Below are 14510 nucleotides of genomic sequence, written 5' to 3' on the forward strand. Positions count from 1 at the left end.
CAACATTTAAAACCATTTAAGCAGTGCCTCCATAAGCTAGGTCAGTGCTGAACACAAAGCACATTACATGGACTTCAAATCTAGGAATGAACATGGGCTAACTGCCTGCTGTTCGCTGGATGACTGGAAGAACAAGCATTTCGTTACCTCTTGGAGAGGGGAGGCTCTTCAATGGAATCCTCCCTTGAACGCAGCTGCCCTGATCTTCGTTTAATGCAGCAGCCATAGATCAGGGATTCAGGGATTTGGGCTGAACGCCTACACACAGCGAACAAATGTCAGCTGCAAATGGGAACCTGATGATCACCAACATGCACTGAATTTTCTGGGCCTGCTTTCCAGCTGTGCAGGGTGCACCTACACCAGGCAGGAACTCTGGCGTCATTTCACTCAGTCCCATGCTTGTCAAGTGCAAAACACAGCACTCCTCAGCACTGGCTGTTGCACTCCTAACCCCACGGTCCCGCACCTCTGCTGAGGACTAAGCAGCCACGTGTGCTTCAGAAGAGTACATCACTTTGCCCACCTCCTTCCTCTCCAAGACCTCAGCAATGCCAAATTCCCACCTGGAGCCCTGCTCCGCTTCCTTGCCGCTGTTTCACTCAGCCCGGACAGGGGAGAAAGACCGAGCCCCCGGGCTGAGGAGGGGGTAAGCAGGACGGGCGGGGATCCGGCTCCCACCGCTTGCGGCTGCCCGCTGTCCCCCGCCCCACCGCGGTGCCGCCGCCGTTCCCTCTGCGGGCGGCGCGGGCGGACGGCGCTCGGGGGCAGCCCGGGGCGGGGCGAGGCGGGCTGCCGGGGCTGCGGGCGGGCTTCCACGGGGAGGGGGCTCCCGCTCCGGTCTCTATAACGCCGGAGCTCGCCGCTCCGCTCCGCCCGCGGTAACCTCCCGCTAACGGCTCCGCAACCGCTCCGGCCGGCGCCGAGCACGGCAGGGCAGCCGTACCACGGCAGCGGGAGGCGCCAGGCTCTGCCGGAGCCGGCACCGCAGGGAGAGCCCCGCGCGGGTGCAGGAGGGGTCCGCGGCGGCGACAGGTCCGCGGCAGCGACGGAGGCTGCCGGCTCCTGCTGCTGCCGGGCTCCCGGAATGGGCCTCCGGGCGCTGATGCTGTGGCTGCTGGCGGCGGCGGGGCTCGTGCGCGGTGAGTGTGGCCGCGGGCACGGCCGGGCAGGGGAGCGGGCGCGGCGGCTGGCGGCACCTCGATGCTCTGCGGCCCCGCGCTGCCGGGAGCGGACCAGGGAGAGGGACGGAGCGGGGAGATGGCGAGACTAACTCCCCCAGGGCACTGCTGCTGCTTTACAGGGGGAAGTTCGGGACCGAAAATGAGAGGAAACTGTCTGGAGCGGGGACGGGAGCGAGCACGTCAGAGGACCTGTTCCTCCCTGACCCAGATTTCCTTTCCTCCCGAAACTGCCTCTGTGCCCGGTCTGCTCTGCTCCATCCGTGCAGAGCTCCTTCTCCCTCCATAGAAAATGGCAGAATAAAGATCCTCCCTGCATTCAATAGGACAGAAATCCCTGAATATTATCACGTACATTAATCCAGTACCGACACTTTGCTGATAGCTGACTGCACTGAGAACAAAGCGGAGAGTACTCGCTCCGAAGAGTTCTCAGTCCGAAGCGGTCGGGGTGCATGGCTCAGCCCTAGCCAGGAGCCATTTTTCTTCCGTTGTCGTGTTGATGCTCCCTGCCGTACCTGTGCTCTGCCCTCCTGGTTATGGTTGTGGCAGGGCAGGTGCCAAAATGCAGCGTGCTGCCTCCTCATCGCTCCTCGCTGCTGGACCAAAGGGTGCGTGTGTTGACAAAGGGCCACTGGCATTTCGAGTTTACAGTTGCTGGACAGCAAGGAAGGGAAATCCCCCTTGGGATGAAAAGAGTGACAATACATTTGGCAAAGCGTTTTGCCATTGCAGCTGATGAGCTACATGAATTCTGGTGGTGTTTTTCAAAGAATGCAGCATGTAGAGTAATAACAGCTACATAATATCAGATAGAATGAGAAGAACATACATCTGAGCCTTACTTTGCAATGCAGAATCCTAATGATTTCTCTATTCCTGTGCCCAAAGAGTCCCTGCAAGGAGAGTTCCAAAGGAAGCTGTACAAGGAGCTGCTGAAGAACTACAACCCTCTGGAACGACCAGTTGCGAATGACTCCCAGCCACTCACTGTCTATTTCACTCTCAGCCTCATGCAGATCATGGATGTGGTGAGTCTGTAACCTTACAGGAAACTATCTGTTTAAGATGGGATTTTTCCCTTCCCAGAATGGAGACATGTGGGGGGAAAGGAGGTCTGCAAGACCTTGGGAAGGGCACATAATTGAAGAGAGAATGCCAAATTCTGACTGCCTTTAAAATAATAATAATAATAATAATAATAATAAAAGTAAATTCAAATGTAACAGTAAAGTTTTCCTCCTTCCTTGAGCTCTTGCCAATTTTCCCCTACACTCCGACCAGTATTAAATACATAAATGAAGCTCAAACTTGATTATACTTTGCCTTTTGAATCCATAGCTGTACTTAGATCCAACAAGTTCAGCCCATAAGGGAATTAGCAACAGCAAAAGCAGTGATTGTCGGTGGTCACTGAAGAGCTGCTTATGTGGGAAAGGGAGAGCAATGAGGAGGAAGAGGATGTTCAGTCCAACATCTAAATTATATTCTTTCTATTCTTCTCTAGACAAGATTTTAAAACTGTATATATGTAGTTTTTATCTGCTTTTTACAGCCACAGTTAGTTGGTAAGTGATGGATGTCCTTGCACAGTGCCTGCCAGGCAGGATCTTTTGGTTTCCATTATTTAAGCTTCATTCTGTCACAGCTGTACAGAAATCAAACTCTACATGTAAGTGTGTTTACAGTATTTAATTGTACTGAATTCAACTAGCTCTGGCCACTAGTGAAGAAGATAATTACTTTAAACTAAGTTTCCCTCCAGATGCCATCTTCTTTTTATTAGATGCTTCAAGTCCAAGGCACCACACAATTCAGGAAAAGGATGGGATTATTCATGGCAAATAGCTTGCATTCAGTTCCCTTACAGGCTGCTGGTTGCCAAAATTCAGGTGTTGTTCACATAGTACCTAGAGGTCAGCACACACATAGAACTCTGCAGCTTTAAACGCGTATAGTTTCTATACACATTTCTGCAAGTTTTAGAGTTATTAGACCTAGGATGGAAACTAGGATACGTATTTCCATTGTGATATTTACTATTTGCTGAAGTGAGAATAGGTGGTTGTAATCAGTGACTTCTTTCAGTGTGAGCAACACTGAGGCCAGCAGGCAAACACATCACTTATAGCCTGTCTGCAGCAGCGAGATTTCATGTGTGCAATACCAGCCAGTCAACAGAGCTGTATGGATGTGCTTCTCCAAAGAAGGCAAGGGAGGAAAGGAACGTGTTGTGCAGAGCACAACTGCCAGAGGTGCTAGCAGACAGACTCACGCTGGCTGTGGCTGTACTGCACGGTCACCTGATAGCCTGCAGTGCACAGCTGGATGGTTATTTGGCCCAAACTTGGACACGAGGCAAAAGCCTGTACCAGTGGTTCATGCAGTGACAGGAGCATGGCGTTACCTGTATGTGGGCATGGTTGTGTTGATAACGATGCTTATTATGGGTGAGCTTAGAGATTCTGAAAGAAGTGGGTTTCTTCATATTGAACACTGCAGATGCAGTAGTAGGTGAATCTAGACACCAAGAGTCACAACAGACAAGTAAGCAAGAAAATGAGGAAAACCACAAAACCAATAAATAATACTGTGTTAACCAACAACATATTAATTTCTTGATTCATCTTCTAACTGAATGCCTTTGGGTTGTGCACAGTAAAAGCAAACAGTGGGATGTGAAGGGCAGTGGGTGTTGTGAGGCCTGGCAGAGATCAGCAAGTGAGGGAAACTGAAGGGAGAGGGAAGAAGGGCAGCACGAGACAGATGGTGCTTCAGAGGCCTAAATGCCTGAAAGTGGCTGTTTGGGGTCCTACTGCAGCTGCTCCTGCTGGCTCACACCTCCACAGGTCTCGCCATGTATGGCAGGGAGCATGGGGTCAGGGCAGAAGTAACCTTGAGACCCCCCAAGCCCAGCCCCATATGACCTATCTGTGTGATTTTAGCTCCAGTCGAGCCTGATGCAGCAGGAGGCCCTGTAGAAGCCTTTGCAGGAGCTCCTGCTGGATGGAGTCTCCAGTTGTGGCTGTGCTTTCCCATCTGCCTGGTTTTAATTAGATTTTCATCTTTGGCAGTACTAGGCTAGAATGTCCAGGAAGGCTTATCCACTTTGAAGGCCCATTCTAACTCTGCACATAAACAAAATGTATTTTAATGTACTTCTGAAGAAATAAGACTGCACGTGGTGCTTCAACTGGATCTTACACCAGGATTCAATAAAACCCCATTCCAACTACAATCACACAGCTTAGCACTGCCTTCTCCTGCAGCTCCCTCTGGGGAGCGGCCTCCAGCTGCTGGAGGACCTTCTGCTTTGGTAAAGGACTGTGAGGTCTGCTTCAAAGGCCTTCTGTAAACTGTCTGTTCAGGAAACATTTCTCCAGTACTTGGTTTGCTTTGATAGTCAAGAAAAAAAACTTGCATGCTTTGGGGTTTCTGTTGTTTCCTGTTGTTGCTGTTTGCACTACTAGGTACATAGGTTAAAGTAATTGCCTCCTATTTATTTCCAGGGAAACTACAAGCAGTATAAAGAGCACGATAATACTGTTTGATAGAGCAAATTCTCAGCTACAAAACTCTCGCATTCAACATAGGCACCACCATTAGCTAAGCATTTTCACCAGCCATGAACAAGAGCTTGCATGCCACGCTAGTAAAAATCTGCACCAGCATCGGTGTCTCACTGCCACCACTGCTGAAATGCACCACCCACCACCCCACTGTGCTCACATCCACTGTTTGGTCTCCATAAACGTTCAGCAAATGTAGATGAAAGTCAATGGGTGCTGTTTTTTCTACATGAAGGAAATAAATTACACTTCTTCACTTCATCCACACTTCCATGTCAGACACCATTCTGCCAGACTGCCCCTCTGCTGCCATCTGTCACACAGCAGCAACATGCAATGGAATACTGGGAATAATGGGAAGGTTCACCCTCTGCTGCCAAACCACCAACATCCAACTCTGACATTGTGGGCCAACATAATAAAACAGGAGCCATTACTTTTGGAGCAGCTCTGATGTCATTCTATATAGATCTGTTAAACATCTTTCAGAATATTGGCTACCCTGGGAAATGTTTGTTGTATGGACAAATCCTCCTGCTGCTGACGCAGGTTACAGAAGCCCTCCTTAAACCACTGATGAAAGAGTCCTGAATGGGATTAGCTGAACACCCTCAAGACTTCTTCCAAGCATAAACAGAATCTCTACCATAAAGGTTTCCCTTGCGATTCTGCATCTGTTAAAGAGTGAGGCTTTCTCTTCCCCATGCTCCTCACGCAGGTATAATTGTGTCCTTGTACTGTATGAGGGGATGGCTGTTGGACAGACGAATGGCCAAAGGCCAGCAGATGGTCAGCTGCAGGGTTAAACTCTTCTGGAGTTGTCCAATTTAATAATAAACAAGTAGAACTGAAGAGCAAATATCCACAGATCACTGGCCAATCTGGGTACACTCCATGACTGGCAGTCATGGCTAATGTGATTCAGAAGGAGTTTTTGATCCTCCATGCCTTCTGAAAAAAATCCCCTTCATTATCAGTAAGAAGCTGCTGTTTTCATCCTAGCAGTTTAGTTACAGCTCATTCTGCCTGCTATAAATCTGACTGCATTTATTTCTCTGAGATCAGGGATTGACAGGCAAAGAAAGAAACCAACCATGAAGTAAATTAAGCCCCACACTATAAAACAAATGAGTTTTCTTCATTGTCAACAAAAAGCAAACACTGGTGGGAATGACAGCTATTTGCAATAACAATTACTGGTGTAACAAGCTTGAAATAAAACATGTCACATCACCCTGTCTTGCCGTTTATATATTCACTTTAATGGCCTCTCAGCTGATACAAGGTGAACTGAGAGCAACACCCATCTAGAGCAGCTCTGTAACATCCCCTGCAGAGCAGGCTGAATCCCAGCTGCTCATGTCTTTACTTCAAGTCTCTGCCGTTCTGCTCTAACTTAGCTGATAGCAAAGGGGTAACAGTACGTGAAAACCTTCCCTGGTACAGAGGAGGCCTCCTACCTTACAATTTTAGTTTAACCTTTTTCTTCCAAGAATGAGCAGGTATTTATACCCTATGCTTGCAGATCATTTTATTGGTATTGAACATTTATATGCACATGGGTATCAGGACTACACAGTGAGGGAATAGTATGTGTAAATTGCTCCCAAATTACTTTAGTCCAGTAGAAAATCAAGCTAATAAACTGTCTAGTGTGAATGCAAACAAATATAGTAAATTATGTAAAGTATTGCTAAATGCAGGGGGTGAGGGGTGGGAACAGTGCATGTGAAAAATGCGGTTTTGGGACACATTTATTAAGAGAGTTAGGAAAGTGGGGAGTGCTTAGGAGGGAGGTGGGACCACATGCATGGTAGGCCTGAGGGACGCCAAAGGAGTCTGGGGGAAGGTTGGAATTTAGGTGCAGGAGGGCAGAGGGATGAAGTAGAAAGATGAATAATGGAAGTTTCTGTGACAAGTCAAGGGAGAGAGCCCAGGTGTCTTTCTGTTCACTTCATTCCTATATGGCTAAATAGAAAAATTGATGCTCTTAAACCTTTGCAAATAACCTTACAATTAAATTGTTCTGAACTGAAAACAAAATGGAGACAGCCAACTAGCAACAAGTGCTCTTTAAGGACACTTGAGATATTACAGTATTAGAAGATAAAATAAGTGGTCCCTTTGGTTTTCATAAATATTTGCTTCAATTTTCTTGAAATAAGAACTGCTAAGCAGTTTGATGAAATTAATAAAAAATAACCTACTTCCTGCGTGATTTGCTGAAATCTTGGTTCAAAGCTCTGTGCAGGAAAGCAATCTAGCCCAAACCCCTGTTTCCAAATATGCCTAAATGGATCACGCTACTCAGAAGTGTGTCCAGTCTAGTACTGAACGCTCCCAAGGACAGACTCCACAACCTCCCCGAGCAACCTGTTCCAGTATCACAGCTGTTGTCAAGATAAGAACTTTTCCCTACATTTGATCAGAACTTCCCAACTTCCATCTTGGGAACAGTACAAAAAACTTTCTAGAAGAGTAAGGCACTGTTCATTCAGCAAACTCAGGCACATAACATAAAGATACTTCTAGTGATGTATAGCAGATTACATGACTACGTGCTGCAAGGTATGTGGTTTGACTTTAGTAAATCCTTCTGAAATAACATTCTTAGAAAAAAAAATGCCTGGAAGGTCAGGCCATGATAAACCCGTATTATAGAATGGATTAGAAAATGGCAGAGTAATTGTCAGCGGTTCATTGTCCGAATGGTAGGATTTAGGTGCATGGTGTAATTCCACAGGAACCCATCTCATCCTTAATTATTTTCATTAATCACCTAGAAGATGAATAAGGAATATTTTCATTAAATTAGCAGATGACGTACATTTGGTAGGGGCTTGGAGAATACTGAGGACAACAGCAGAATTAAACATTGTCTTGTGAAAATAAAGGGACTGGCTTGACTTGATTTGATGCGTGTTTCCCTACTCCTTTGGCTTAGTGTTAATGCTGATGTGACTGTAACAGCTAGCTGGATCGTTAACTAGATAATTAAAGCTTTCACTACACAACAGTTTTCACTTATTTTCCAGTTTGTCCTCCTAAAATTTCTAGTTAGGAGAAAGCAAAGTGCTGAATAGTTCTTTGTACCTAGTGAGCAATGGCAGAATCTCAGGAGATATCCTCTTCCTTTAGGCTGCTCGATTCACTTGTGCAGACCAAAGAAAAAATGAAAACATGAAAACTTTTTATGTTTATCTGAACTCAGTCAAAGTTTGCTCATCCTACATTGCCCTGGTTACTTGTATGACTTAGATTTATATATTCAAGAGCTTTTGTCCTTGTTTCGTTTTACAGAGTCTAAGTATACAGTTGACTTCAATGACTTTACATCCACACTTAGGAAAGCCTCCGCATTAAGAATCTGCAGGCTCAGTAGTTGCAATCAAACACTCTGGACCCGCTGGGCAAGACAGTAATGAGAAGTATTTTGAAGTTTTAAAGAGAAAATTATGCTGACATTCAGAGGAGCAGAACAGGTTCTGTGAAGAAACAGACTATAAAACAAACAGCTCAAAAAAAGGGGAAAAAAAAAAAAAAAAAAAGGAAGAAAAAGAAATTTAAATCTGGAAAGGCAAATAAAACAACAGATCAACAGGCTCATTGAGAAACTGTGCTAGGGAAGTTCCTAAGCTGTTTATCAAACCTCAGCAGCCTCTTTGTAAACAATAGTTGTGGCAGAAGCTCAACAAATCTGCTTTATTCTTTTAATTTCAGCATTCATTCGAGTACATTAGAAGAAGTGTCTCTCAGCATTATTTTCCTCTCACTTGGCAGCTTGGTTTTTATTCCCTCCATGCTGAAAGGAGAAAATATTTTCACTTTCATCTTGCGGCCATTTCCCATTCTACTGTGATATCTCCCTTAGAATTTAGAAAACCAGAATGGTGCTGGAATATGATTTTCAGTATTTTCAATTAGATTAATACCTACTAGAATTGCTGAATGATGACAGAAAACAAAACGTTCTGCTTCCACACAGAATACAAAGAACAGATCTTCTCAAGTACCAGCCTAAAATATTCTGATTATTTCTGTATTTAAACCAGCAGATAACACTTCTCCAACCCTGCTGTGGTGAGATACGTGGGGCTGGAGACAAGTACTGGTGTGGGTTTAGCATTTTTACCTGCTAGTCCTAGTGGATTATGGCTCTTGAACAATCAAGTATGTGTTATTCTCTTTCATTTTGGTCTGCACAGATACAGTGACTGCTTTTCTCTCAGAAAAGCACACACTATAAAAAGTTTTCACTAATTTGCAAATCAAATAGTGCTGACAACAGTAGAACAAAGCATTGCCAATGGAAAGCAAGCAAACACTTTTCTATCTATGAACAGTATATTAACATAGATACATTTAAATGTAAATTACTTCAAATTTAGATGGTGCAGATTTGAATCTTTACTTTCACCAGAACCCCTCACCATGTTCGCCTGAATAGACTGTGTGGAGCTATTCAACAGACACAACTGTTCCTGAGCTAAAGATAACTTAAAAGAAATGGAAATGGGAGGGGGAAAAATGGGAGTTAGATATCACAACGGGTTGGCAGTGGGCAGCGTGTAAGTGCAGGCACTTGTGTAGGAAAATAAACCTTTTAAATTCATTTGGAGTTTCAAATACCTGAATATTTATTTTTAATGTGTTAACTAATTCATGTTGAATTTTTAATTCATTCAACATGACAATTGGTTATTTTCCAAGAATAACTAGAAGAAGCCTAAATTCAGCTAAATTCAGATTTAACTTTCATTTATGTTTTTATGCATATGGCTGTTCACTGAAACCAGAGTCTGATTCATAAAAGGAAGGGTTGTTAACGCCAGCTTCAACAACAGCTATCCTGGGATGTGCTAAGAGCGTAAGAATAAAGCATTTTATTGGCAGCAACAAAAGAATATGAAACCTATTGAGTTCATTCCTCCAAAATCCTCTAGCGGAGAAGTGAAGCCACGTTCCTAATGACATATAAACACATCTCTGCGTTATATGTATGACTCTTGATAACCACATGCAAAGTCAGTGGCCCCATAAACGTTTAGTTATACAGCACTGCCACTTGGGACTTGTTTTGGCAAGTTCTTTGTGTTCAGCTGTGAGCATTAAGATATTTCTGTGGTTGGCAGCCCCAGAACTACCCTTGCTAGCTAGACAGTTGTGTCAGTTAAGTATTCAAGAGGACAGAAGCAGGCTTTTTGCACATTACCAGCAAAAGTACTAAATGCAAGAATGAAGACAATAAAAATAATGAGCACTGCTGAGTTTGACCAAGCTGCTCACTGAGCTCAAGAATTCAGGTAAGTATTTTTATGGATTTTGGCATGCTCGCTCCATCTCTGACTGCATCAGGCAGAAATGCTCTTTTCACAGGAGAGAGTTTGCTCTTTTGTGTTGCTGAAAACAGCAGCCTGAAGGACTGTGTAGGTGTTCTGACATTTTGGTCACGGTGCTTATTGCATTTGGGAAGAAAGAGACACGCCGTTCATTTTCATCAGCGTATTCTTCTCAGCCAACCTCACAGTTTCTCAGTATCTTATTTAGTGGTTTAAATTCTCAGGGAGGCTTGAAAATAAAGATCCTGTAAAGGTCTGTTTCTGCGTGTCTGCATTTCTCCCTTCTTTGCCTAACTACTCTCCCTTTTCATTCTGAACCTGTTGCTAAAGTTCAAGTAACCCTGATAAGAAAGAGGACATGAAGATAAACTAAGTTCCTACAGACTTTCTGAAAGCACACAGTGGGGTAGAGGATGAAGGGAAATGACTATTTTTCAGTTGCCACAGTGATGTGTCAGTATCCTAGATTGAGCAGAGACCCTGAGCCATCCAGAGGCATCCAGAATAATGGTTTATATTACTATTACAGGAACTTTTTTAGCTACTTCTTGCATAATTTGCCTACACTTTGAAAGATGGAGATAATAAGAATAAAATGTAGTTGAATCCCTTGATATGATGCTATCCAGGCATTAGTGTTACATCAAGATGGTTACAACCTGACCTTTCAACTTCTATATTTTGCAGCTAACCTCTAGGCAAAGAAAACTTCAAAGGCTCCCATTCCCTCATTTGAACTGGGAAGGAGGGCTGTGGGAGCTCTTTTATTCCCTCTAAGCCAAGGGAATGCTCTGCACTTTCCAGAAACCAGCATGAGTTATGGGCTAGAGTGCCTATTTTTGTCAGACCGGCAATGATAACACCTAGAGCCAATACTGAAGGCTAATTCAGGGTTTAGTCTTCTCAATTGAAGTCTGTCAGTGAATACAATTGAATCAAGAAGTATTTGTAAATAAAGTGACATCGTGCAGTTATTACTTTGCATGCTTGCAACAAATTTAACAGAGTTTTTAGCAAATTTAATATATGTAGCAATTAAACTGGGGGGAACCCACAGTGAATCGTGGGAATTCTTAAGTTGGAACAAATTCAACCTCCCTCTCTTGCTCTTCAAAAGATTAGGTTTTTTTTTCAACGTATGATATTCTGAAGCTGTCACTAGCTGTGCTCTGCTCTGCTCATTCAATTAGCCTGATCCCTGCTTGTCTTTGCACCGATGAATGTGTTCAAATCTAAATACAACCTCTTATTAATAATGATGTACTGAAAAACAGAAATGACTGCTATTACAATTACATCCTCATGGTAACAGAAATGATACATCATGAGGCTGTTAACATAATCTCCACTCCTTTTCTGTAGAATTTCTTTCTACGTAGAAAGAAATTCAAGCTCTTGTCAGGACAAAACCCTATCACTGGCAATGGCAAGCATGACTGTCAAAACTTCTCTGAGATTATAAACGTAATGGAAACTAATTCCCACTCTGTATCCTTCAAGACTGTGGAAAGTGCTTGGGACAGCAGGTTGTGTTGGGAATATGCCAAAGAACTGTCATGCATTCTGCCCAGCCGGAGATTTAGGGCACTTCAATAAACTGTTCTCACTGTGTAAGAAAGAAGGAGATCAGGAGGGGATCTCCCTATAGCAAAACTCTGTCCATTTCTCTTAAAATGTGAGGTATTTAAGTTAATCATGGAGTGGCCATTTATTGCAGTTCACAGTCCTAAGTCAGCCTTCTTAAAACTGAATAGGGATAGTGGCAGCAACCTGTGCCATAATGGGTTATCCTCAGCAAAAACCTCCACTTTCTCCAGTTAGGAGCAATTCTACACAGACTTCTAACCTACCATTCATAACAAAATTATGTCTGCTCCTGGCTTTGGCTACTCAAGATGGTTATCACTCACAGATGGAAGTCTCAGAGGCTCCCAAGGCACCATTTTATATGACTTTAGATATCAGTCTCTGAGACTAGTTTGTATCTGTTGTTAGACATAAACTATAGTACAGACTGAGGTATTTACCAAGGGTCATAGACAAGCTTGCTTTATTTTCCAACCTGCCTCTATCACTGTTTCTATTAACATGAGAAGCTGGACTACTTTTACATTTCCTAAATTCTGAAGGTAATGCTGTTTTTCAAAGCAAAATTGAACTCACTTTGTTTTTAAGTCCTGCTTAATCATTTTCTTTGTTCTTTTAGTAAATATTCTAACAGCTGGGCTAACCCACCTTCAAGTGTTTTGAAGTGAGACAGAAAGGGATTAATGCCATTCTGGCTTGCTAAGTCTTCATTTTCACTACTTACAGCAAGCAGAGCAGTTCCTGGAAGTTTCCTATGCTTGGGTTGTTCTGGTAGCAGCTGTGAGATATGCTAACAAAAATGTTCAGGTGTAGAGTCAGCTTTGGATAGTCAAAAGTCCACTGCTACTGCTAAATAGCTGTCATGGCTGACAGGCTCCTTGTTCACTAAGGAACCCTACAGGTGCGTAGTAGTGTTCTGCCGCTTTATCGAATCATTACCTGCGTTGATGAAATATGTTACTGATGGCTGAACTTTGTATTTCCCTGACTTTGTTTTTTTACCTTTAGTTCATGCCCTTGAGTCATACTGACTTTGATATCCTGCAGCAAAATACTCTGTGACAAATTGCCTCTCTTCTTAGCCCTCACATGATGAAATCTTATATGACAGAATTATTTGCTCAAGTCAGTGCTGTATTTGCTCAAGATGAACTGAAAACTGATCAGCTTTTCAGTTTCCAAGAAAGTACTCTCTTCTTTCTTTTCCCAACACAAGAAGCTTTTCCATTCTGAAGGGTAAAGAAAGCCTCACCAGCAGCTACATAGGTAGTGAAAAGAGTAGATGACATTTGTTCCATCAGATAGACTGTGGAACAGCCCAGTGAACAGCATGACACCTTGGGGCAGCAGGTACTGTCTCTCATATATATCCAGGGTAAAAAATAAAGCATTTCTATGTGCAGGTACAATAACTTGTGTTTCTGCAAACAGATCACTTTAATTCAAAGAACAGTGGCTTGCCTTTAAAGCCAGATATACCATTCATTCTATGTAATCAAAATGATAGGTGTTACAAACACTTGTCAGCTCTCTATTTCACAGAAGTATGAAGTACAATTCATGTGACACCCATCACAATCCTATTAAACTAGAAGTTACTATGAGAAGTTTTCAAATTTCCCTTTAATTAACTGCTCATATTTCATTTTGCCTTAACATTTTAATATATATTTTTTTAATTAAAAAGGCTAAAATAAATTAAAGATCAAGAAGCACACAAAGTAAGAAAGACATTTTCAGGTTGGATCTCAGAGATTTAAGTGCAAAATTCATATTAATGCGGTAGGAGACATTCAGTGAAGCTCTGAGCAGAACTGCAATACCGCATCCCTAAAGGTGTGAAAGAGCCCAAGGTTCTGAGTTGGAAGGTGTGAAAGTCACAGCAACAAGTACCATCCTGGCAGTGAAGGTGCCTCAGGGCTGAATTTGTCTTTGATGTCCTAAATATCCTCAGCTAATATCATTAGCGGCATAGAGTGGCTGAGTATAAAATAATGAACAGCAACTTCAGGAGGCATTCAGTACAAACAGAATCAAATGAAGAGTTGATACAAAGGGAGCTGGCCTGAAGAAAGCACATGCCCAAGGCACACAGCCATGCAGAACTGGTACACCATGCTGACTAGGCTGAGCACTAAGACATATCACCTTAAACTCCACTGTTATCATTTGTTAAGAGCTGCTATCCTTGTTCAGGGGGTGCTCCATCCCAGCAGTAGGCTGCATCATTACAGCACGGAGTCACTTGCTGTCAGAGCTCAGTTTTCATATGAAAATCTCACTGATATGACAGAACTTCAAGCACTACATATAAATGTGTGTTTAACTTTGAAGTGGTTTTGAGAAAAATACTGCGAAACAGTAAAAATTTGTCTCTAATTCTGACTATTTTATTATTTTGCACTTTTTGCACCCATTTTCAAGGAATCAGAAACATTCTGTGGCCCGTTTCTGCTCTTGAGTTACATGCACTGTCATGGGATATTATTTATGCATTGATAATGGCCTTTATACTGCATTTTTTGCATAACTGGAAGTATGTGCTGTAAGCTGAGCCAAACACATTTCTCAGTGATAGAGGCAGATCACTGACTACTAGAGAAAGGAGGGCTAATGCAGTACTCATTTATGGTGAAAGGGAAATCAAGTGGGAAAGAGGGATCTCAAAGATTCAAATCTCTTTCATCTGAAAAATCCTGTACCCTACCTTTTCCTTCACCTTTATATTGTCTAAAAACCTGTTTCACATTGCCAACTCTCCATATGCCTATTTATTCCTATGCAAAAACAAAACAAAACAACAAAAAACACCCAAACAATCCTTACAAAGATTA

At 43.1% G+C, this 14510-nt stretch overlaps 1 protein-coding gene across 1 annotated transcript in view; it reads left to right on the forward strand.

The window, feature by feature from the left end:
• Positions 1 to 936: 936 nt before the first annotated feature.
• Positions 937 to 14510, forward strand: part of LOC140256923 (neuronal acetylcholine receptor subunit alpha-7) — a 37527-nt gene continuing 23953 nt past the window's right edge. The window contains exons 1-2 of the mRNA XM_072345819.1: positions 937 to 1142; positions 2073 to 2212. Of these exons, the coding sequence (XP_072201920.1) occupies positions 1088 to 1142; positions 2073 to 2212 (195 nt within the window). The 5' untranslated portion in view covers positions 937 to 1087. The remainder of the gene's footprint in view (positions 1143 to 2072; positions 2213 to 14510) is intronic.

This window comes from Excalfactoria chinensis, chromosome 10 (assembly GCF_039878825.1).
Source record: "Excalfactoria chinensis isolate bCotChi1 chromosome 10, bCotChi1.hap2, whole genome shotgun sequence".
Lineage (NCBI taxonomy): Eukaryota > Metazoa > Chordata > Aves > Galliformes > Phasianidae > Excalfactoria > Excalfactoria chinensis.